Source organism: Notamacropus eugenii, chromosome 5 (assembly GCF_028372415.1).
Source record: "Notamacropus eugenii isolate mMacEug1 chromosome 5, mMacEug1.pri_v2, whole genome shotgun sequence".
In the NCBI taxonomy this organism is placed as follows: domain Eukaryota; kingdom Metazoa; phylum Chordata; class Mammalia; order Diprotodontia; family Macropodidae; genus Notamacropus; species Notamacropus eugenii.
Window position 1 is genome coordinate 165,412,781 of NC_092876.1, and position 26,733 is coordinate 165,439,513.

The window sequence follows — 26,733 nt, forward strand, 5'->3', positions numbered from 1 at the left end:
CGCATATTGCAGCTCATCCATGCTTGTTGATCCTGAATGATTCACTCTGTCCTACCCCAAATGAAAATAAGTGAGGTCAGACTCTTACTCACTAGTCATTGCCTGGGAGCCAGAGCAAGATGTACCTGCCAAAGCCCCAAGGTGATCTGGGGGATAGGAATAGGGGGAGTTTTTCAGTTACACCTATATGGCTGCTGCTGTGAGGGTCCAGGGGGTGGTTAGGTCTCCTTCCTCTCCAAAATTGCTCTGAGGAAGCTAATTCCTAGCACAGAATGAGGGAAATTAGGAAATAAAACTGTGGAAGAAGGAGGTGGAGGAGAGGAGCATGAGGGGCTTAGAATAAGTATGTTTGTGTTAAAGACAGGCCCCATGATTAGCTTAGCCCCCAGAAGACAGGTCAGGTCGTAGCCCTACTTTAGAGACCACTGAGAACTTGCCTAGGGCCTCACAGTCAGTATATGTCAGAAGTGGACTTAGAGTCAGTTGTTTTTTGACTCTGAGGCCAGCTCATTATTCACTAAAATACTATGTTCCTACTCAATCTAGGAAAGATAATAAAAATAAAAAACAGATAATAGGGATTTGATATCAAGATGTGCAGGGTGATTGTAAAATAAGAAAAAGACTAATTCTGAAAATTATAGATTACTGACCTTGATTTCAATTCCTTACAAAATTAATGTATTATGAAAAGAATGGTTTTAATTCGTGTCTAGTGAAGAGTTAGTATGACTTCATCAAGAAGAGGGCTTGCCACATCTTAGGGAGGGGGGAGTAAAAGGATGGGGAGAAAATTTAGAACTTAAAAAATCTTATAGAAGCCAATGTTGAAAACTAAAAACAAATAAATAATTTGGTTTTTTAAAAGAAGAGGGCTTGCCAGACTAACTTTTTTCTTTTTTGACAGTTATTAGACTTACCTAGGCTTAATCAAAGCATACGATAAAATCTCTCATGCAATTTCACATCTGATCATCACAGATAAAGATAATGAGATGTAAATTAGATGTTGATACAGTTAAGTAGATTCAATTAGTTAAATAGTTGGACTGAAAGAGTGGTTTAATATCAACTTGGAAGGAAGTCTTTAGTGGAGTTCCTCTAGGCTCAGCCTCTGCACTGTTTAATATTTTTATCTAAGACTTAAAGCTAAAGGTGTCACACTCACCAAATTTGGGGATTACACACAATTGAGAGGTATCTAACACACTGGATATTAGAATCAGGATAGAATATAAGGCCAAATCTAATGAAGTGAATTTTAAAAAGGATAAATATAAAGTTCTATATTTGTGTTTTAAAAATAAATATCACAAGGTAGGGAAGAAATGATTAAACAAAAGTTCTTCTGAAAACGATCTGCAGCTTTTACTGGACTGCAAACTCGATGTGTGTCACTAATGTATTTTGGCAGAAAAAACCGAATAATTCTAACTCTTATCATTTTTCAGTCCTGCCTTCTGGAAATCAGGGGCAAACTATCCTTTCCATCAGCCTCCTTTCTAATAAGGGGGCTACACTGTTGATGTTGTTCAGTCATTTCCAGTTGTATCTGACTCTTCATGACCCCATTTAGGGTTTTCTTGGCAAAGATACTGGAGTGGTTTACCATTTCCTTCTCTAGCGCATTTTACAGAAAAGGAAACTGAGGCAAACAGGGTTAAGTGACTTGCCCCACTACTATTCAAGTTACTCACTTCCTAGAAAGTCATTCCAGAAATCCTCTAACTCAGCCAAGTCTGATCTCTTACTTGCAAAGCTTTCCATGGGATTTTGTTGTTAACTGCTTAATTATTTTATGCATTTTGGATGTGCATGTCATAAGATCCTACGTTCAGAATCTGAAGAAACTTCAGAGATCATAAGATCATAGGAGCCTAAATCTATAGGCAGCTGATAGTTCAGTTGGACAGAGCACTGAGTCTGGAGTCAGGAAGACCTGAGTTCAGATTCAACCTCCAACAGTTACTGGCTGCATGACCCTAGCCATTTAACCTTTGTTTGCCTCACTTTCCCCAATTGTAATATCAGAGCACTTATCTTTCAGGGTTGTTTTGAGGATCAAAGAATATCTGTAAAAATGTTCAGTACAGTGCCTGGAACATAATGCTGTTGCTCAGCTGTGTTCCATTCCTTGGGATCCCATTTGGGGTTTTCTTGGCAAAGACACTGGAATGGTTTGACATTTCTTCCTCCAACTCATTTTATAGATGAGGAAACTCAGGCAAACAGGGTTAAGTGATTTGCCCAGGGTCATACAGCTAGTGAGTGTCTGAGACCAGATTTGAACTTAAGAGAGATGGGTCTTCCTGACTTCAGGTCTAGTATGCTATCTTCCAAGCTATCTAGCTGTCCCTGAAACACAACAGGGTCTGTATAAATGACTATTCCTTTCTCTTCCATTTCCCTTCCCTGGAACAGAATTGTTAAAGGCAGGACTCCCAAGTGTAGCCAGCAACCAGATTAAAATGTAATTGGGAAATGTTTAACATCATGAATAAAAAGATAATAAAACATAACGTTAATTAGTTTTCTAAATCAATATGCATCCAGCAGGGATCTCTTTGTATATGAGTTTTACATCATTGATTCAGTACATGAAAGGACCTCAAAGGCCATCAAATCCAGCACCCTCCACTTAGAAATGAGGAGAGGCCCAGAGAGGTCATATGATTTGTTCAAGGTTACACAGATTGTAAACTGCACAATTGTAAACTGATTGGAGCCCAGGTCTTCCAAGTTCCAAATCCAAAACTGTTTCCATTGAACCATGTTAGTGGAAATATTGCTCTAATGGTCCCATTTATTGGTCTTCTCTATCTGGCTACTGATTTGGAGTAATTGGCGGCTGAGTAGTAGGGATAGGTAGTGAGGAGAAGCCAGGGAACAGCGGGCCAAAACAACAAAGCAAATTGAGGTGTTGCAGGATGACCTGAGATGGGAGAGGATGCCAAGAAGATGGAAAATTTCCTTGGGAAAAAACTGAACTCTCTTCGGTTCTTGGGATAACTAGATTAAGTGAACCATTTTATGAGAGTTTCCACAACCACCAAAATGGAATCATATTCTGAAGAGAGGGCAGCAGCTTAGTGAAAAATGCCATCATTACTGCTACTCAGGGACATAACTGTAATAGCCTGGGTAGTTTCCAGACTAAATAAGAATGAACAAGCCAGCTGACATGCCTGAGACAGGGCCCTGAGAATTACCATGTGATAGTGTGGAGAGTCATGAATAACTCCATGTGCTCCATTGCCCTACTGTCATGGTAACCTCAGGATGGCTTTTTAAGCCTCTTTAAGGGGAGGATATGCCCTTCATCACAGGCAAAACAGTCCCCTGAATATCATCTCCATTCCTGCCTTGGAAGAGAATGACTCTTCTTGGAGAGTAGACAGCTGGGCCTGAGAATAGGGGTCCTCTGCCTGTTTCTATCAGACCAGCTTGATGACTAATGAATAATCTGTATATCTGTATGTGATATTGTTTGCATAGAGGGTTTGTGGGAGGATAAGGGTGGTGGTGGGTATTCTGTCTTCCATAACAAGGCATCTGCTTGCTGTCTATGGCAGTCTGGAGTGTTTAGTATAAAGAAACTGAGCCAGCTGAAGGAAAGTGCCTATTTTATCTGTTGCTAGTTGAATTTTCTAGTACATTGAAGGTGCTCATGGTTTTCATGAATGACCTACAGAACTGTGGAGTGTTTGGCTCCTTCCAAGTCAAAGCACCAAACTGTAAATGCTGCCTTTATGTCTAGCTGCATTTCCCCCACAACAAATAATATTGGCTTGTTTGGCTGCAGATAACTTCTGGGAAAAACTTTGGCAGAGGGGTCAACTTGAGAGAGGATAGCTCCTACTGTGGAATTTGTTTCGACAACAAAGCACTTTTGTGGGCCTGGGTTTGTTATTCCTGGGCCATGGTGAACTATTTTTTTTATTCCTTAAAAGCCTTTTTAAGGGCAAAAGTCCTCCAAAAAATTCTTGAGTGCCAAAGATTTGTGAGGTGCATTGTTAGTGCTGCAAATCAACAGACAAAATGGCAATAGCAGCCTGTAGTTTCCAAAAATTATCACCGATTTCTTGTAGCCCTGGACTTACCTCCACTCACATGCTTCCTTTATCTTTCACAATTACATTCATACCAACCCTCTATTCTCAAACATGACCTTCTATATTCCCCAGGAACTCTGTAGTTCCTTATGCTCAAATTCATGTAAACAGGTAGTTCTGATTCAGATGCTTAAGGACACACTCCTACCATTCCTACTTCCTTAACTCTTTCTTGCCTTCCCATCCAAAGGATTCTGAATAGCTGAGGTCATGAAGAGCTAATAATTTGCAGGCCATCCAAGTCTGAATGGCACGGTCCTATATTCTCATTTCAACCTGAACACACATCTTCTTCTTTCTCTAAAATCCAGATAAAGCTATAGGCCTTTTGCAGATGTCTCTCAGTTTATAGGATCAACTTATGCAACTGATCCAGGAGGATGGGGTTGAGAGATGGAAAGGCTGATCACACATGTTAATTGTATTGAAGGTCTAAGAAGTTAACAGCATAACTTTAGCTTGCTGTTTCCCATCCACAGCCCAACCCAACTGCCTAGGAGCTGAAGCAAAGGAAGTGAAAGAACAGATGAACTGCCTTTGCAGTTTTTTTTTTTTTTTTTCCAGGAATGCTTCCTTCTTGGGCCTTGCCAGGAAAGAGATTCAATTTGAGGGAAAAGGTCAGATCTTTGCTCAAATGAAGTCTAGAATCCATAGAATGTGGTGTTAACACTTCCTTCTCACTGGCATTGATTCTCATTGCTACACCTGATACTGGAGTACAGTGTGGTCTCAGGTGGAGTATGCCAGCCTGGCATTTAACCTTTGCTCACTTTCCCCATAATTATGTTGGCAGTAGGAAAAGCAATATTTAACTACTCCTGTCCAGGTTATCCTTAGTCAGTTATGTAATCCTTAGACAGGAGTGGGGAGCCTGAGTCCTTGAGACCACATGTGGCCTTCTAGGTCCTCAGGCATGGCCTTTTGATTGAGTCCAAGTTTTACTGAACAAATCCTTTTATTAAGGGGATTTGTTCTGTGAAGTTTGGATTCAGTCAAAGGGCCATGCTTGAGGACCTAGAGGGCCACATGTAGCTTTGGGTCAACAGGTTCCCTACCCCTATGCCTAGGACCACTGAAAATTTTGGGGAATGATAATATTTAGGGCAAATTACTTCCCATGTTCCCATATTCTGATCCATAGGTAATTGAGTCACTGGTCATAGAATGTCAGTGGCCAACTAGTGCTGTCTATACCTGAAGAAGAGTCTACTCTATAGCTTCTCTAATAAATGATCATCCTTTGCTTGAAGACTGCAAGGAAGAAGGAAACCACTGGATTCTGAACCAATGCATTTCACCATAGCAGAGCTCTAATTGTAAGGAAATTTTTTCTTACATTAAGTTGAAATCTGCCTCTGAAAATTCCACCCACAGTTTTTTAGTTCTGTCCTCTGAGGCAAAGAAGAAAAAGATGAATTTATCATCTATATGATAGCTCATATATCTGATAACAGCTATCATGTCCCAAATTCTTCTCTGCTCCAGGATAAACACCCTCAGTTCCTTCAAAGACTTTTCACATGGCCTAGGCTAGGCATTGTTTACCATACTGGTAGGTTTCTTCTGTATGCACTTTTGCTTCTCAATGTTATTCCTAGGTGATGGCTAGAACTGAACACAAGACTCAATGCAGTCTACCCAAGGCAGAGAACAGCTCACATGGTCTGGTCTCTGTAGTCTTCCCACAGTCCAAGGTAAGAATGGCTATTTTGTCTACCATATTCAATTCAATCCAAAGCAACAAACACTTATTAAACTGCCAGTAAGTATAAGGTGATAGGCATACAAAAGCAAAAATAAAACTATGCCTGACTTCAGGGAGCTTACATCCACCAAAGCATGATGCAGCAGAAAAGGCTCTTAATTTAAAATGAGAACGCCTGAGCTCAAAGAGTGGTCATATATATATATATATATATATATATATATATATATATATATATATATGACTACGTGTGCAAAAGGAGCTTGTTTGAGCCTAACAGCCTCCCAGGGCTCTTTTAGCTCTTATCTATAACCATAAGTACCTAGAAAACAAGTAGAATATAATTTGAAGAGTAAAAGAAGACACTGAATTACAGCCCTCAGCATGATTATCAGCCATATTGTTAAGAATAAAGTAGAACTTACTGGTTTCCATACAAAGAAAATTATTTCAACCCTTTGAGTGATAGAAACTATATAAAAAAGTGTGATCTTCCAGGAAATCCTTCCCTTATTTGGATATCATTACGCATACTATTACATATCTTTTTTATATTGGAAGATAACTATTTAAGAGTCTCAAATAACTCCTTTTCATTCTTCATTTACACTCCTAGGTAAATCTCTATGCCAACAAGTCTCATATGGCTTTGTTAACTACAGCAACCTTCACAGCAATCTTTCAAGCCTTAGTCTCAAACAGAACTTCTTATTACAGCAAGTAATTTTCTTTGGATATAATCCTTTCACACCTTAAAAGTACACATTTAGTACCAGTTAATATGCCATTAGATACAAATTGTTTCTTTGTTATCTTTTCAACCTTATTTTTTTCCATTCCAGTCAAGTTAAAATTCTTATTGATCATATCACACAACTTGATTATTTTTATCAAGTCATGTCCCTTCCTTCCTAAAAGAAAAATGCTCTTTAAAATGCACCTCCACCATGGGGACTCTTCAGACTAACTGAGGGATTTCCTGGCTCTCATTTCTATTACTGTTAGATTCACTAACAACTATCTTAACATTTATTCACATGTGCAGAAATATTCCTGTTTGTAAATGATCCAACTCACTGCATAATGGTATATGGAATCTGTCAAAATGCAGAGAAAAGTTTGAGTTAAGGTCTTAAGAAATAGTAATGGACATATATTGTGTTAAAGGGTACGAGATTGAAAACATTTGAAACTTTTGTCTTTTCTGTCTTTTACAAAAATCTTTTACAGGCTAAATACATGAAAAGAATCATAGAATTAAAAAAGGATGGAACATTGGAGATATCACATACATTTATGTATGCATTTACATATACACACACATATAATATATACACATATGTGTATATAGAACCAAAACTTTCATTTTAAAGACAAAGAAATAAAGACCCAAAGAAGCTAAGTGATTTGATCAAGGTCACAAACACAGTAAGAGGCAGAGATCTGAGCTCAGGTCCTCTGACTCTAAGTACTTTTTTCATTGTACCATGAAACCTGATTGACTGGTCTCAGTCTCCTAGCTGCGTGATCTCCAGCCTGACACTATATTCCAGAGCAATCATTGACCTTATTTACTCTACCTCATTTCCTCTACATGATCTTTCCATCATCTTTTTTTACATCATTTTCTAATAATTGGTTCATTATGTCTCCACCCATGCCTTACAAGGGGAAACCTCTGAATATAACTGGCATGGGTAAAAGATCTCCAGATGCTGTAAGAACACTCAGGGTAGCTGATGTATTTATTGGGTACAGGACAGTCTTTATTTTACCCCACACATGATGTGAAAAATGCAAATTACTCATAGGACTTCATAAATAAATGCAGAAAGTACATAAAATCCTCCAAATAACACAATAATGCAAATTTCCTTCTTCTCTGGTAGATCCCACTTTTCCAAAGAGTCCTAAAGTTCTCCATACTCAGCATCATTTTGGGAGCAGGACTCCTTCAGAAGGAAAATACATTTGAAACTGCAAGGGAAGAGAACTCTACCATTTCACTGAGTCCCTCTTTTAATTCTCCATCCTCAAAAGGATCCACACAGACATTTGGCCTTATAGTATTATTCTGAGACCTTGGATTTACCATTCCAGAAATGCACTTGGTATGACTAGATGCAGAACCTCCCTTCCCGCTGAACCCACTCCATCTGAATAATTCACTGTAACAGTGGAACGCAAAGTCCAGGTCCCTTTGTTCTCTATGTCATGGTTTAAGTCTCTTTCTGTTCCTTCACCTCTGGGAGCAATATGAGTAATCTTCTTCTCTCTCTGAGTGCATGTGACTCAGGAAATTCCCATTATCTGAAGAGAAAGCTGGATCCCCAAACTCTCAAACTTGTGTTTATTTGTTACAACAGCTGAAATCCTCTAAAATGATATTGCCCAATAAATCTCCCCTCTCTGGCTAGGTGACTAGATTGTGGGATCAGGATGCTAATGGAATCCTCATCATCCTCCATCTAAAAGGTTAGATTCCAGACACTTGAAGCTGTGATGGCCCAAGGGCTAGACTCTGGGAGCATAATCCTTAGGAAATCTAATGGGGAGGATTGGATTAGGAGTGGTGTACAGAACTCCCTTCTTGAGTCACATAGGGAATACCACTCAGCATGTGCTTTTGCCTCAGTGCATTAATGTTGCTCCCTTGTCCTCTTATACTCTCAGAATCTCTATGGAGAAAGCCATCTTTTCTGATTCACTTTCCTCCCTTCCAAACTTTCCCATTATTGTCAATTGTACCATCATCCTCTCAGTTGCCCAGACTCATGACTTTGACCTGACTTCTCTCTATATCTTACCCTCCCCACAATATCCCATCTATTGTCAAGGTCTGTCAATTTCATCCTTGGCAACATCTCTTGTATATGCCTCTTCCCCTTTTACTCTGATATGCCACTACCCTGGTGCAAGTCACCTCATGCCTAGATAGTTTGTTGGTGGGTCTGCCTGTTATGTTTCTCCCCACTCCAGTTCATTCTCCATTCATCTGCCAAAGTTAAAACTAACTGTCACCCCCATATTTAATAAACTCCAAGTTAAAATTTTTTTCAGTTGTGTCTGACTCTTTGTGATCTCTTTTGGGGTTTTCTTGGTAAAGATACTGGAGTATTTTGCCATTTCTTTCTCCAGCTCATTTTTTACAGATAAGGAAACTGAGGCAAACAGGGTTAAGTGACTTGCCCAGGGTCACGCAGCTAATAAGTAGCTGAAGTCAGATTTGAACTCAGGAAGATGAAAATTTCCAACTACAGATCTGGTACTCTATACACTGCACTACCTAGCTGCCCCCAATAAAGTCCAGTGGCTCAAATATACTCCAGGATCAAATAAAAAATCCTTTGTTTCATGTTCAGAGCTTTTCATATCTTAGCCCACACCCACAATACTGTTCTAGCTTTCTAGCACCTTACATCTCCCATGTATTCTTTGATCCTATGACAATGGCCTCCTTGCTGTTCCATAAACAAGACACTCCTTCTCTTGGCTGTTCTCCATACTCATTCTCCATTCTCATCTCTGCCTCCAAGCTTCTCTTATTTCCTTTAAGTCTCAACTTCCTCCTACTGGAAGTCTTTCCCACCAATTCTAGTACCTTTTCCCTGTTAATCGTTTCCTATTTATCCAGTATTTAGTTTGTTTGTACGCATTTGTATGCTTGTTGTCTCTCCTATTAGGCTGTGAACTCCTCAAGGTTTTTTGCCTTTCTTTGTACCTCTAGCTCTTAGCACAGTGCCCGGTACATAAAAGGCATGTAACAAATAATTAATGGCAGACTAGAAAAAAGGAGTTGGCTCCTTTTATTGATCAGCACAAAGGAGCTCCTCCTATAAGAGTCATCCTCCTCCCAGAATGCTGAACCCACCAGTTCATCTTGAGAGCAGCTCCTTTCAGGGAAAATGATCCTTCAGTAAGTACAAAGTGGACTGAGAAAGAGCAGCTGATAGGTAGGAGAGAACCAGGAGAAAGTAATGACATAAAAACCTAGACAGAAGAGAATATTAAGAAGAGAATAATGGACAGTGTCCAAGATTGTGGAGAGGTTAAGAATGGTAAGGATTGAGAAAAAGCCATTAGATCTGGCAATTAAGAGATCACAGATATTTGAAAAGGCTACAAGTCAAGATGAAAGTTGAAGGAGAGTTGGTGACTGATTTTTTTTTGTTTTCAGTTGATTGTGCACTCAATGCAGTCTCTGAAGCTGAGATGTAGCCAAGTATGGATTGATTTCTCTGTTGCTTATGCTAATTTTGGCCTAACAATGAACACCAAGAAAACACAGGCTCTCTCCCAGCCAGCCTACTTCATACCATCATAACAACTCTGAGATGTGTACTATTATTATCTACATTTTATGGAAGAAGAAACTGAGGCAGAGAGATAAAATGACTTGCTATTGGAGTCTTCTTGACTCCAAGTCAAACATAATCCACCCAGATATCTGGAATATTACATGAAGCAGTCATGAAAGAGTTGTAAAACAAACTACTACATGAGAACTAAGGGGAAAAATCATTACCAACTGGGGCAATTAAGTTTCGCAGAAGAGACAGCAGTAGAACTGAGCCTTAAGAAAGATGGACATTTAGAAATGAAGTTGAGAAGGGACTGTATTTCAGGAATGGGGGAACTCCTGTGCAATGCACAGAAACATAGCTTTGTAAAAGTCATGACATACTATTGAATCATTGAGTCAGTGGGTCATTGGTTGATTGTTCATGCACAAAGCAAGACATGGAGAGAAATCCACAGCTTTTGCAGAAAGTTCTGGAAGTTTGTTACAAGGGTCTTGTCATTTATTAGGTAGGAAGTGACCTAACTGGTGTCCTGCCATCTTATGTGGGATATCAAAAAGATTACCTGGGCATATTCTAATCAAAGAAGAGTTTCAATTAATCAGAGAGTCCAGGAAAATGCAACGTCCAACCAAAGACGACCTTGGGGGTAGACCTAAGCAGCTTAGTTCTATTTTCTTGTGGAGAGACCTAGCTAGACTGGCAGTCAGACATTGTCTTCATGAAATGTTATTATCTGGACTGACACAGGGTTCCCTAGCTCAAGGTGCCAGGTAATATTTTGAACCTGTAATTCTGACCTACTTTTATAATAAGTTCATTATTGTTTTCAGTTTCCTGTCCCTGGGGATGGGAAAGCTGGGGACAGCATGACAAAATTATACTGGCCCTTACTGGGACTGAGTTCATAGTGCTGACTGAATCTCCCTTATCGTGAGATTATGAATGAAGATGGGGAGGAACTCCCAGTGTAGATGGAGGTTAGGAATATATATCTAATCAGGACAAGGAAATGGGTAGAGAAGGCAATAATCTGGAAAAAGTCAAACGCCTGAGGTACTTTCAGAACTAGAAATTCTGAATAAGAAGAAAAAGGCAGAGCTGGTTTGAAACAAGATCCAGGTTTTAGGCTGAAAAAGTAATAGATTAAACAAAGAACATAAGTTTGATTTGTCATAAGATGTCAAAGAAGGCAAGGGTGAAGTGTTTTGAGTATTCTGTTTTAGGAGTTTTAAGCCCTATTATTTGCCTGCCAGGGCTGATCACCATCAACTACAAAGTTTTCCTCCTGTCACTGCTGCTTCCTAAAAACTACCATTGAATCTATGGGGCTTGGGTTTCTCAGCTGGAGCATTCCGTCTGTTACCACTTCCACCTTTGGTAGCCTCCATTGGCCTTAAGAAGGCATGGACATAGTGAGTTTTCTATCACTGGATACCTTCAAGCAGAGGTTATATGACCACCTGCCATGATGTTAGAGAGGATATTATTATTCACTAAAGGGCTGAATAAGATACTGATTTTCCAAGGTCCTTATCAGTGTTGACATTCTATGTATTAAATTTGTTCTGATTTATTATACTCTTTTTCAAATATTCATAATGGTTAGAAATATAATCATGTGTTCCTGAATGTTATACAATTCAACACAATTTCTATAGATGCTATAAGATTTTGTTAAGTTCTGAGCTGCAAAGATTACTCAAAGCTTAAACAGAAATTTTAAGACTAGTGTTTTTAAGGAAATTTGTTCAGTGGATAACCTTGTTACAAAAATGTCAGCTCAGAAATCAGGAAAGAAGTATAAATACCAATTCAAATTGTGAATCCAATTTAGGTTCAGAATCAGGTCACAATATCTGTCTTCCACCAGTAAGAACCTTTTGAGGAAGGGGTGACAGGTTTGAAATGAACCAAATTCTGAAAAAAAATTTGAGATGGTATGGAAGCTTAAGTACTGATTGAACTAATTTGAACTAAGTACTTTGCTGAAACTGGAGCAAGAACTTCCTGCTTTGCAAACTCATCATCAAAGAATGACAGAATCTTATTAATAAGATCTTAATCTTATTAATAAAAATCTTATTAATTAATTAACAAAGTAGTAAAATGACTTGTTTTTCTTTAAATCATTGTAGTCTTGTACCTGGAGTAATTGAATCCTCACAAAATCTAATGACTATGAGGATGAAAAATAAGTTTAGAAAAGTATATAATTAATTATATAAGGTTAGAAAATGATGTCTTCAAAACTGATAATTATGAATACTCTTAGTAACTGTGGACTCTAGAAGATGAAGAAAAGGAAGGTTTAGCTGTCTTTTCTTTTACCTGGTTCTACTGCTAAGGAACCACCTATGATTACTGATCCATTGTTATTTAACTATCAGCCAGTGACTGCAGAGTCGACTAAGGGAATGTTTTGAAGAGCCATAGGAAAAATTAAAGACTGATAATTAAAAACAATAGATCAAAAATGCAGAACATAAGATTTGTCGTTGCTGGGGGGGAGAAAGAAAGGAAGATTCAGCACCAAAATGTGTCCCCTCCGTAAAAATGATGCAACTTGGGAGAGGGTTGCACTTTCCCCCAAGCAAAACCTAAATGTCAAGTCAAGTATTTTAGAGGTTATAAGAAAAGAGGAAAGAACAGTTTGGTAATAAATTTCATTCTGTGAATGTTCATTCACATGCATACATCTCTAGGCCTGGTGAGTGGATGATACCCACCCTCCTTGAGGCATTTTGAGTGTAGCTAAGGGAAGACAGAAAAAAAGAATAAGGAAAAAATCCAAAAACTATATGACTTACTTACTGAAGGAACTATAGGCTGATCCATAAAAGAGGGGCCAGAGAATAGCCTGAGAAGGATTTAAGAGCAGATGAGAGAGAGACAGAGAGAAAGAGGGAGAGAGAGAGAAAGAGAGAGAGGGAGAGGGAGAGGGAGAAAGAGAGGGAGAGGGAGAGAGAGAGAGAGAGAGAGAGAGAGAGAGAGAGAGAGAGAGAGAGAGAGAGAGAGAGAGAGAGAGAAAGTAGAGGAAAAACAAGACTCCTAGCAGTAATACCAAGGGGAATATTGCAGAATCGATGAGGTAGTCGGTTGCGAAGGACCAAAAGTCAAGAAAAGACAAACTTATTCCTCAAATAGGAAAGACAATATTCCTCAAGAGAACTGATTTACTGATGATGACATTCTTTGAAAAATGTCAATCCTCTAGTATAAGAATATGGGCAAACATTGCCAGAATATTTTTAACAAGTGTTTTCATTCTTACCTATGTCTTGAAAAGTCCAGGTTTTAAGGGCTTTCTTTGAACCTCATTTTTTAAAGGAAAATATCCCAATTTCCTGCTTGGGTTAGTGCCTCATCTTATGCTATGAACCTAAGAATTCTTTCACCCATTTTCTGTAACTATAGATTTTTGCCACTAAAGACTTAACCAAGTAAGAGAGCTTAACCAAAATTATGACTATCCTAAAAAAATGTTAGTAAGGATGAAGCCTAGAAGAATATTGTCTGAGTCAGATACCAATAACATATCTTTTTTTCCAACAAAGCTTCTTCCTTAAAAAGAATTCTCAAACCTTAGCTCCCTCCTATATCAGAATGTATATGGAACACACTTTCTGTATTCATATTACTCTTTCCTCTAGGGAGAATTTTGTAAACTTAAGTATTAACACCTTCATATACATGCTAACCAGGGACTGGAACTAGCTCAGTATTCTCTGGTGAGGGAAGAAGTCTTTGGCTTTAAGGACCACTTGAAATTTGAAAGGAAGGTCTCCTGAATGCTAATAAAGCAAACAGGCAGAAGATGGATTGAGTTCCTCTCAAGTAAGAGCAACTTTCTTCATCAGTGCATCTTCTCCTCCATTCTCTTCCTTTACTACTTCCCTCCCCAACAAATCTATAGTTCACAGACTCTGAAGTCTTGTATGTACTGAGCTCAGTGTCTTATATCTTATATCAGATTCTTATATTGTAACCCTTTAGTGCCTTGAAACACTTGAAATGGGGAAAAAGATGTAACTAACTGATGATAGGAAAGAGAAGTTTTAAAATGAATGCTGAGGAGGGAATATAATTTAGTAATTAAATATTCAATGGTGAACTTCTTATTTTAATGGAAATGAATACATTGTCAACCTAAGAGACATCCAAGGCCAAGAAGGCAGAATTCAAGTTAGATCTAATTCAGAAGATTATGATGCTATTTACATTTTGAAAATGCAGAGTGATTTTATGTAAAGTGAAAATATTTCAGATGAAAACATTTGGTCTTTTTAGAAATTCATTGTAAAACATATAGTACTATGTCTTCCATGACTGTTTTGGAAAAAAGAGGAATTAAACATGCTTCTACATACCTAACTTAGTACATTTACATTATGGTATTCTTATGTCTAAAAAGTTTATAATTCATTTTTTTAGTCAAAAATGTGCGTGGTAGGTGTGTGGGGCCAAGAAGGCAGCCACCCAGCTGAATTCTCCCAACATTCCCCCCTAAACAATTTTAAAATAACATCTAAAATCAAATTTTGGAGCAGCAAAGCCAACAAAGAAGAAAACTTAAGAGGTCACAGAAGAAGTTTGGGACATTGAGGTGGAAGCCTGTCCAGAGCCCACGTATGCTGCAGCAACAATGGTGGCTGCAGTAGCAGAAGAAGCTTTAGTAATTCTCAGCCTAGAGATGGTAAGGGGGTTGAACAACTACTCACAAAGAGATTGCAGGGGATCCTTTTGCTGTTGTGGGGTACAGCTAGCACTGGTTGACAATTCTGTTGCCCATACACAGATCGGGGTCACCGTTCCAGAGCAGAGAGGAGCACTGGTGGTCAGTAACAAGGTAGCAGGGACCCTGGACCAAGAGGAATGCTAGCCCTGAAGGCTGCAGGAGGGTCAGGAGCCCTATCTGGGTAAAGACCAAAGCACAAGCCAGGAGAGCAGTGACCAAACCTTTCCCAGAATCACACGATCTTGGAAGCACCAAAAACTTGCAGATGTCAAGAACTAGTCTTGAAAACAATAGCACACACACAAAGAAACTGGGCACACCCCCACATGAGTGGAACCCAACCTTATGTTAAAGTTCAAAATCAAGAAAGAGGCTGAAAAAATGAGCACACAACAAAAAAAGAATTTGACCATAAAAAGATACTACAGTGGAAGGGAAGACCAAGACATAAACTCAGAAGATGACAACAATGTGAAAACAGTTATAAGAAAAGTCTCAAGGGAAAATCCTAATAAGACCCAAACCAAACAAGAACTCCTAGAAGAGTTATAGAAATGAATAAGTATGGTAGAGGAAAAATTGAAAAAATAAATGAGAGTGATGCAGGAAAATTATGAAGAGAGAATTAACAGCAAGGTAAAAGAGGCACAAAAATCCAACTGAAGAGAAGAACTTTTTACAAAAAGTAGAACTGGCCAAAAATTCAGTGAAGAAAATAATTCCTTAACAATTAGAATTGGACCAGTGGAAACTAATGACTCCATGAGACATCAAGAAAATAATAAAACAAAATCAAAAGAAGGAAAAAATTAGAAGAAAATATGAAATATCTTATCAGAAAAAAAAAAACTAGCCTTAAAATGGGCAAAGGAGAGATAATTTGAGAATCATTGGACTACTTGAAAGCCATGCTCAAAGAAAGAGTCTACGCATTGTATTTCAAGAAATTGTCAAGGAAAACTGTCACAATATTGTAGATCCAGAGGATAAAATAGAAATTGAAAGAATCCACTCACTACACCTCCAAAAAGAGACACCCAAATGAAAACTCCCAGAAGTATTATAGTCAAATTCCAGAGCTTTCAGGTCAAAGAGAAAATATTTCAAGGAGCAAGAAAGAAATAATTCAAATATCAGAGAGCTGCAGTCAAGGTCACATAAGATTTAGTGGTTTCCATATTAAAGAATGAAGGGCTTAGAATATGATGTTTCAGAAGGCAAAGGAATGAGAACTAGTACCAAGAATAACTTAACCGGAAAAACTGAGTATAGTCCTTCAGGGGAGAAATGGACAATTAATAAAATAGAGAACTTGTAAGCATTCCTAATGAAAATACCAGAGCTGAACAGAAAATATGACATTAAACACAAGACTTAAGAGAAGTGTAAAAAGTTAAACAAGAAAGAGTAATAATAAAGGTCTCAATAAAGTTAAACTGTTTATATTTCTATAAGGCAAGATGATACAGGTAACTCCTAAGAACTTTATCATTATTAGGGCAGTTAAAAGGAATTTACATAGATAGAAGGCATAGGTATGAGCTGATTATGTTGGAATGCTCTCTAAGGAAAAAATTAAGTGAGAAAGAGGGATGCACTGGGAGAAGGAGGGAAGAAGAGGTAGAGTGGGGGAAATTTCCTCACATAAAAGAGGCATGCATGGAAGAGCTTTTACAGTGGATATGGACAATGGGGCAAGGAGTGGTGGGCAATACTTGAACCTTGCTCTCATTGAAATTGGTTCAAAGAAGGAAATACATACATACATACACACATACACACATACACACACATACATACATACATACATACATATATACATATATATATATATGTATATATATATATATATACATATATATATACAGATTCAGTTTTATGTAGAAATGTAACTTACCCAATACGAGGAGGGGAAAGGGATAAGAGAAAGGAGGTGGAGATGATAAAACAGAGGGCAGATCAAGGGAGGCAATTATTAGAAGCAAAATATGCTTTTGAGGAGGAAAAGGATAAAAAGAGAGAGAGAGAAGAAACAGAAGAAAATGAGATAGAGAGAAGCACGGTAATAATAACTGTAAATGGCTATGAGCTTACTCTAAAATGGAAGCAGAGAGCAGACTGGATTAGAAACTAGAATCTAACTGTATGTTGTTTATAAGAGACATACCTGAAACAGAAAGGCACACACAGAGCTAAAAGAAAGGCCAGGGCAGAATCTAACAGGCTTCAGCTAAAGTAAGCAAGGCAGGGGTAGCAATCATGACCTCAGACGAAGCAAAAGCAAAACTAAATATACTTAATTAAAAAGGATAATCAGAGAAACTACATTTTGCTACAAGGTACCAGACAATGATGTAATATCAAAAATTTTTAAGGTTTCTCTGATGAAGGCCTCATCTCCAAGTATATATTGAGTATAGAACTGAGTTAAATTTATAAAAATAAATGACTGAAAAATGGTCAAAGGATATAAACAGTTTCCAGAAGAAGAAATCAAAGCTATCTATAATCATCTAAAAATGCTTAAAAATGACTATTGATGAGAGACATGCAAATCAAAACAACTCTGAGGTACCACCTCCTACCTATCAGAAATGACAAATGCTGGAAAGGATGAAGGAAGAATAGGTGTGCTAGTGAACTGATGGTGGAGGAATGAACTAGTTCAAACATTCTGTAAAACAATTTGGAACTAGGCCCAAAGGGCTTTGATCCAACAATACCACTACTAGACCTGTACCCCAAAGAGATCAAAGAGAAAGGAAAAGCACCTATGTGCACAAAAATATTTACAGCAGCTCTTTTTGTGGTGGCAAAGAACTGGAAATCAAGGGAATGCTCATCAATTAGAAAATGGCTGAACAAGTGGCATATGATTGTGATGGCAATAGCTATGCAAACTGATGCAAAGTGAAATGAGAAGAACTGGGAGGTCACTGTGCACAGTAATAGTAATTTTATAATGATGAACAGCTATAAAAGACTTGGATACTGTGATCAATACAATGATCCAGGACAATTCCAAAGGACTCGATGAAAAATGGTATCTACCTCTGGAGAGAGAACCGATGAACTCTGAGTGCATATTAAAGTGTAATTTTCTTACTTCCTTTATTTTTTTTTGCTTTTAAAAAGTATTACTAATATGGAAATGTTTTCCACGTTTTCACAGGTATAACTGATATCATATTGCTTGCCTTATCAGTGATAGGATGGAAGCAAAGGAGAGAATTGGAAACTCAAAATTTAAGAAGAATAGAATGTTAAAAATAAAGATTAAATTAAAATGTTTAAATATATATTTTTAAAAAGTCTGTCCGGTAAGTAACATGGGAATAGTAATCTTAAAATTCCACATAAAAAAACTTAGCTATATGTATTTGAATGTCATTTCATTGTGGATCTACACTGAAGATGGTAAAAAAAAAAAAAAAGTATGCATAAAATATATGTAAGGGAAATGACTAAAGAAATACAAATATTTTTCTGAGAAATAGGCCAAGAGTACTGAATACTGTTTTGAGTCTAGACACTGTTTCCCCCTTTCAGGAATAGAGATTTATCCAATTTTAATGCAAAAGTGACGTGCAGTAGAGTACAGTGGTTAACGTGCTATCCTGATACATACTGATGTGGAACAGATTCTTGGTCAGTTACGGGTTGGACTAGATGACCTCTCAGGTGTGTATGGACATCACACATATACACACATACTCTCTAAAAGTAGCCTCCCAACCTACGTTTCTGATTTTGTTGAGGTTACCATTTATTTAGTTTTTAGTTAATATGAGATAAAACAAAAACATTCATTTCTTCACCTGGCACTGTCTTTGGTACATTTTCAGTTCTTGTAGGAGCTTCTGATTTTCATCTTGCAATTTATTCCTACTTATTGCTATTTCACTCACAGCTGACTTCAGTTTTTCAATAATGAATTCATCTCTTTCAACAGTATCACTACTAATATCTGGTTCGCAGGTCAACCGAGCAATTTCAGGGTTGTTAAGGCTGGCATCTTCTAGGCACTGCTTCTTCCCATTTAGTTGAGACTGGTAACTTTGTGCCTGTTTCTGCAACACAAGAAAAAGTACAGAAATTAAAGAAAACCATCTTTAGAAAAACAAAAGTATAAGAAATACCAAAAACTATTAGAAAAATATTCTGATATATTCATCTCTCTTCTGTCTTTCCCTCCCTACTTTCTTCTGATACTTTGTTTCCTTAATTATCCATCCCCTCACTCTTCAACCTTTCTTTCCTTTCCATTGTTTCCTTCTCTTCTTCTCTCTTTTAAATACTTATATGTTTCTCCATCTTGAAAAACAAACAAACCTTCATTTGGCTCTGCTGCCTACTTTACCCATAATCCAATTTCTGACCTTGTCTGACTAATAAACTTCTCAATGACTGGCCTACATCCACAGGGCTTATTTTATCACTACTCACTGTTTCCTCTGTACTCTAACAGATCACCAATGATTTCCCAATAGAACCTTTAAATTTAAGTGAAGCCCAACATCTCCTTAACCTTTCTGCAATATAGGAAGCAGTTTATCTCTTCTTCTCAAAATTCTCTCTTGGACCTCATGGTTTTCTATCATTTAGGATCTGAAAAGTCTTCTCTGTCCCATTGCTCCTCCCATCCACTTAGGGTAGTTATTCTTTAAGGTCTGGTCCTTGGCAGTCTACCTTTGTCTCTTTAGACTCATTTACTTAGAGATCTTACATATCATGATAGATTCAAATATCATTTTTCCAAGAACGATTCCAAATTTTATATCCATGGCTCTAACATCTCCAATCCCACCAATTTTCTAGACTTTTCTACCTGGATATCTTAATTTGCTCCATTAAAAATAAAGTTTCTCATTCTCTAACACCCTATCCCAAGACAGTATACCCAAATCAATTCTTCTTCAAAAAATGCTCTGTTTCTCTTAATGGTGTCAACTGGATAACTTCTTCTAGTTACCAGAGCTTAAAAGTTGGAGTTATCCATTGACTTCTCCCTCTTTCCTCTTCAATATCTAATACATTGCCACATTTCAATTTCATTTTTCAAAATGTTTCTTGCATCTATCAATACTTTGTACTTCCTCTGCCATAATATTATTTTCTCATTACATTCTCTTGACTCTGAGTTAAAAGGAATGTGAAAGTATCTCAAAGAGTATTGGGACCTTTCATGTCCTAGGAATTTCTGATACATGAGTTACAAAGAGAATAGACACAAGAATGTGATTTCATTGGTCTAGGAATCTCCCAAATAAGGAAACTCCCCTACCATTGCAGATCAGTACTTTCTTTATAAATTAGATTGAGAGAATAACATATAGCAGTGGTATCCAACTCAATGAATTGATTACATCATAGGCAATCAATAATAGCAATGTTTTAATCCTTAATGTCTTTTAATTCGGAAGATCAGCTTAAATATTGTACCTGAAACTGATTACACTTCTCCGATAATAATTTTTGTTGGGCATCTAAAGAAACCAGATGGTTCTGATATAGGATTTCTTGCTTGTCCCATTCTCTTGATTTTGCTCTAAATTCCTTTAAAAAGGAATAAACAAACAGAAGTTTGGTGAAATGATAAATTAGAGGCAAAATGCAAAATCATTCATTGCCATTACAATTCTACTTTTTGAAAAGCAAAACTTCCTTTTTCTCTTTCCCATCAAAAATTTTCACTCATTTCTCAGTCTACTGAAAATAAAATGTTATTTAATTAGTATTTATACTATTTCCTGTCATAAACCTAATGCTCCATTTCCCAAATATGTCCTCCATGTCTTTGTTCTTGCTGTTTCATAATCCCATAATCCACGCCCCCACACACCAGTCCTTTGCCAACTGATAAAATTTATCTTTCAAAGCCTAGCATCAGATACAACTTTCTTCATGAAACCTCTCCTAATCACCCTACTGAGAAGTACTTATTCTCCTCTTATTAATACTGTAGAACTTTGTGCCACTCTTTCCCCCAGTTATATTCTCTTTCAAACTGTCATTATTTATCTAAGGAAGAGAAGACATGATTCTCCTTTCCCTTACATCATTATATCTATTTATGTATGTTATCTTACCTACTAGATAAAAATTAAGGGTAGCAACAATATCTTATCTATTTTTGTGTTTCCTTATAGTATTGAGAAAAATAAGTGGTTAATAATTTTTAATTGTATGCTACTTGTTTGTTTAATCATCCATGAGTAGAAGAAAGCACAGGTGATTCTCATCTACTTAGAATCATTATCAGATCTCTCTTTTTGTATTTATAGGAAGAAAAGCCAACAACTGCAGGGTCTGAAATCCAGTGAAATCCCATTCAAAACACATAAAAATGTTTTAAACATGTAACTTTTTGAGATCATCAAAAAATCCCTCTGACAATTATGCCAGTTACAAATGTAATTCAACAAATCATTTTAATGTAATATATAACAGAAACAAACACAATTTTACTGAGAAAAATTCATCATGTATTAGTATTTGTTCAAATACTAAGATTACCATTTAAATTCATTTTTCTGTACTTACATGATATTAGTAAAATGGTGTATTATGTACAAATTATAAAATCTGAATTAGTAGCAATGCTTTTATTTACATACCAATTTGACTATTTTTTTCCACCTTCTAAAAATTTGCTTAAATCGACAATTTCAAACAACAGAATTTATCATTCCTTCCTTTACTCCATAAAAACTTCCAGAGTCACAAAATTAAAACCAATATTGACTTTATAAAGCAAGATGCCCTGTAAATAGTGAAATGTCTATGGATTAACCCCAAAGTCTGATATTCAATTTATTAATAAATTCTGCCTTTCTCATCTCAAATTATTTTTCTTTATCCCTATTAGGCCAATCTTCTTTTTGTCTCTTCGTACACAATGCTGGGTTTGTTGACTGGATCACTAGGTTTTCTTCTGAGGTGTAAATATCTTCGAGATCATGTTATAGACGAGGAACCTCAGAAAAGTTAGGTTCTTGAGATCCTAGGTTCAGAGCTGCAAAGGACCTTAGAGGTCTCACATTCGTATTTTGCAGGTTCAGAAACTAAGACTCAGACTGATTAAGTGACTTTCCCAAAGTCGCACAGACAGTAGAGGCAGAATTGAGATTTGAATCTAGGTCCTCTGACTTTGAAAGCAGGACTAGACATTGTACCATATTAAGTTTATATACAAGGAGGATGTTACACTTACTCCATCAATGGGCACTGACTGGCTACCCTCTATTAGTAATACTAAACAGAGTACACTACAGATAATAATGCTCCAATACTAATAGAAAAATACTAACATGAGTAATAGTAAATTCAATTACCCCATGGGCATTAGCATTTATCAAGCTGTCATTGATTAAATGTTTCATCCTTCTACTTGGGGCAGTTAGGTGTTGCAGTGGATAGAGCACCAGTGCAGGAGTCAGGAGGAACTGAGTTCAAATCTCACCTCAGACACTCGACACTCACTAGCTGTGTGACCTTGGGCAAGTCACTTAACCCCAACTGCCTCATCCTGGGTCATCTCCAGTCATCCTGATGAATATCTGGTCACTGGATTCAGATGGCTCTGGAGGAGAAGTGAGGCTGGTGACCTGCACAGCCCTCCCTCACTCAAAACAAAGTCAAGTGTAAGTCATGTCATTATTTCTCTGATGGCATGGTCTTCTTCAGCAGCAAAGGATGAACACACATCCTCCCACTTATATAGTGATCCATCTGTCAATTCTATACTCTATATCCTCAGAGGATAAGGAAAGGGAGGGGAAGAGAGAAAGAAGGAAGAGGAAAGGTTTGGGTTTGAGGTTTAAATGTTAGGTTATACTGTCTAGAGAGTTAGTGTCTTCTACCACCCTTTAAAGATTAGAAAAGTTACTAAAGTAGATTCAAGTGAAGGAGGGATGCCATTTCCTATAATAGTGGAGGGTTGGCTACTATTATATCATGAGACTACTTTTGCAGTAAAACCACTTTCACAAACACAGCTTGCTTTATGAGCCTATGTGCAACTTGTACCAATTCCTCCAGACTATCAGGGCAAGGGGGCGGACAGTTTCTATGGTGCCAGTGGAACTATAATGAATGAAAAATGTATGAGAGATGAAGCAGACCTAGAATATTTCCATAAATATGCAGTCTAGGCTTATTGAATTACTAAATCATCATTAGTTCACCCTTCAGATGAACTGTCTCTGGAGTAAGGTACCAAGCACAGCTGTAGTACATGAGACTTCCAGGGGAGTGAGAAGAGCAGAAGAGTCATAAACAGATAACACATCACATTTTCTTCCTGGTTGTGAAGTGCAATCTCCATATGCTAGAATTGTGACATCATTATTCATAACAAAATATTCTGGTTATTTCTCTTGCTTCTGTGAGTCCAGTGAATTTACTTAGTTACCATGTTAACACAAATCCTTCAGAGAGGTAAAAGAAGACAAGGATCAAAAAAACAGACATTTGAGTTAGTTATTAGAAGGGCCATTTATGATCTTAGAATATCACTGCAACATAGTCTTAGGTACAGAAACCAAACTTTAAGGGTCTGAGGAACAAAGGAATATCTAAGAAATGGAGGTTTAAGCTACCTTGTATGGAGCCAAGATGACAGAAAGAAGGCAAGGACTCTCTTGAGCTCTCCACCAAACCCCTCTTGAAACACTCAAAACCAATTCTGCAGCAGCAGAACCCACAAAAAGATAAGGTGAAACAATTTTCCAGCTTGAGACAATTTAAAAGGTCAGCAGAAAAGCTTTTTTGCACCAAGGTGAGAGTAGGGAGCAGTCCAGCACAGGGTGTGCTTTGGGAGCAACTGAATCAGTGGTGGCAGTGGCAGTTTCCATATCTCTCAGCCCATAGATGGTAAGGGAGTCAAACAAGTGATAAGAAGGAGGTCTCAGGGATCCCTTTGTTGGCAGTTGGAGCAGGACTCTGTTGCTTTGCCCATAATTGGATTTAGAATGCAGTCCTGGGTCTTAGTCTCAGGGTGAAGACCATCAATAGCCCACCAGAGCTTGTTGCCCCAGGGAGCTGGAACTCTGGTTGCAGGGTGAAAAGTGCTTGTGCTTGATCACAGACCAGAGCACAGTCCAGGAGAGTAGGAAATACACCTCTGCCTAGATCACACCACCTTGGAAGAGCCAGAAGCTTACAGGTACACAGAATTATCTCTGAAAACATCTGCACAAAAAATGTGGAACTAGGGACAGTGGCCTCTCTACTGCAGAAGCAGAGTCTCACTTTAGCATAGTTAAAAATCAAGAAATAGGGAAAATGAGCAAGCAGCAGAAAAAAGATCCCAACAATAGAAAGTTACTATGATAAGAGGAAAGATGAAAACACAAATTCAGAAGAAGGCAATAATGTCAAAACTGCTATATCCAAAATCCCAGAGAGAAATATAAATTGGTTTCATGCCATTTAAAAGCTCAAAAAGGATGTTAAAAATCAAAGAAGAGAGGTAGAGGAAAATTGGTAAGAGAGATGAGAATAGTGTATGAAAATCATGATAAAAGAGTCAAGTTCGGTAAAGGAGGCACAAAAAAATACTGAAGAAAACAACACCTTAAAAAACAGAATAGGCCAAATGGTAAAAGAGGCACAAAAATCCAATAAGAGAAGAATGCCTTAAAATGGCATTTGGCCAAATGAGGAAAAGATATACAAAAATTCAATGAAGAAAAGAACTTCTTGAAAAGTAGAATTGTCCAAATGGAAAAGTAGGCAAAAAAGCTCAATGAAGAAAATAATTCCTTAAAAATTAGAATTGGATAAGTGGAAACTAATTATTTTATGAGACATCAAGAAACAATAAAACAAAATCAAAAGAATGAAAAAATAGAAGAAAATTTGAAACATCTCATTAGAAAAACAGCTCATCTGAAAAATGGATCCAGGAAAGATAGTTTAAGAATTAGTGGGCTACCTGAAAGCCATGATAAAAAAAAAGCCTAGACACCATCTTTCAATAAATTGTCAAAAAAACTGATCTGATATTCTAAAACTAGAGGATAAAATGGAAATAGAAGGAATCCACTAATCATCTCCTGAAAGCAATCCCAAAATGAAAAATCTCAGGAATATTATAGCCAAATTGCAGAGCTCCCAAGTCAAGGAGAAAATAATATGAATAGTCAAAAAGAAACAATTCCAATATTGTAAAGCCATAGTCAGGTCAACACAATATTCAGCAGTTTCAACATTAAAGGATCAGAAAGCTTAGAATATGATATTCTGGAGGGCAAAAGAACTAGGATTACAACCAAGAATCACCTTCCCAGAAAAACTGAGTATAATCCTTCAAAAGAAAAAAGTAGAAGTTGAACAAAATAGAGGACTTTTAAGAATTCCTGATGAAAAAACCAGAGCTGAATAGAAAAGCTGACTTTCAAATACATGACTCAAGAGAAGCATAAAAAGGTAAGCAGAAAAGAGAAATAACAAGGAATTCAATAAGGTTAAACTCTTTATATTCCTACAAGGGGAAATGATACTTGTAACTCCTAAAAACTTTCTTTATTAGGGTAGTTGGAAGCAGTATACATAGGCAGGGGACATGGGTGTGACTTGAATACTATGATATAATTATCTAAAAATATATGAAATAAAAGAGTGAGAAAAAGGAATGCACTAGGAGAAAGCAAAAAGGAGAGATAGAATGGGGTAAATTATCTGATGCAAAAGAAATTTTACAGTGCAAGAAAATATAATGTTTGGGGCGGGGGGAGCATGTGAACCTTACTCTCATAGGAATGGCTCAAAGCGAGGATAACATACGTATTCAATTGGGTACAAAAATCTGTCTTATTGTACAGGAAAGTGGGAGGGGAAGGAATAAATAGAAGGAGCAGAACTGACAGAAAGGAGGGCAGATTGAGGGAGGTAAAAGTCAGAAGCAAAACATTTCTGAGAATGGAAAGAATGAAAGGAGAGAGAGAGAGAGAGTAGGATAAACAGGAGGGAAATAGGATAGAGGGAAATACGTGTCTAGTAATAAGAAATGGGGAAAAAATTGACAGAAAGTTTCTTTGGTTAAGTCCTAATTTCTCAAATATATAGAGAACTGAGTCAAATTTATAGAAATAAGAGCCATTCCTCAGTTGACAAATGGTTAATAGTATGAACAAATAGTTTTCAGATAAGGTAATCAAAGCTGTCTATAGGTATATGAAAACATGCTATAATTAAATATTGATTAGAGAAATGCAGCTTAAAACAACCCTGAGCTACCATCAGATTAGCTAATATGACAGAAAAAGAAAAATTACAAATGTTGGATGGGATGTAGGAAAATTGAGACATAAATGCATTGTTGGTGAAGTTGTGAAATGATTCAACCATTCTGTAGAGGACTTTGGAACTATGCCCACAGGGCTATAAAACTATGCATACTCTTTGATCAAAAACTATGCATACCCTTTGTCTAAGCAATACCATTACTAAGTTTGTATGTCAAAGAGATAAAAAAACCAAAAATATGTCCAAAAATTTTATAGCAGCTCTTTTAGTGGTGGCAAAGAATTAAAAATTGAAGGGGTGTTTATTGATTGAGGGCTGACTGAACAAGTCTTGTATGTGATGGTATACTATTGTGCTATAAAAAATGACAAGCAAGAAGCTCTCAGAAAATCCTGAAAAGACTTTGATGAACTAATGCAGAGTGAAATACACAGAAGCAGGAGAACATCGTATACAGTAATAGCAATATTGTATGATGATTAAATGTGAATGGCTTCACCATTCTCAGTCACATGATGATTCAAGACAGTTCTGAAGGATTTATGAAGAAAAATGTTATCTATTTCCAAAGAAAGAACTATTTTACTTGAGTTTCCTGAGGTGGCTGACATGGTCAGAACCACACTT

The 26,733-nt window shown here is 37.2% G+C and overlaps 1 protein-coding gene across 16 annotated transcripts in view; it reads right to left on the reverse strand.

The window, feature by feature from the left end:
• Nucleotides 1-26,733, reverse strand: part of DEUP1 (deuterosome assembly protein 1) — a 155,354-nt gene that overhangs the window by 60,784 nt on the left and 67,837 nt on the right. For 12 of the 16 annotated variants that reach the window (XM_072611382.1, XM_072611380.1, XM_072611373.1 and 9 more), the window contains 2 exons: nt 20,299-20,412; nt 18,675-18,926 (listed from right to left, as the gene is read on the reverse strand). In XM_072611382.1, coding sequence (XP_072467483.1) covers nt 18,675-18,926; nt 20,299-20,412 — 366 coding nt within the window. The remainder of the gene's footprint in view (nt 1-18,674; nt 18,927-20,298; nt 20,413-26,733) is intronic. The other 4 variants (XM_072611386.1, XM_072611385.1, XM_072611384.1 and 1 more) reach the window with 1 other exon arrangement.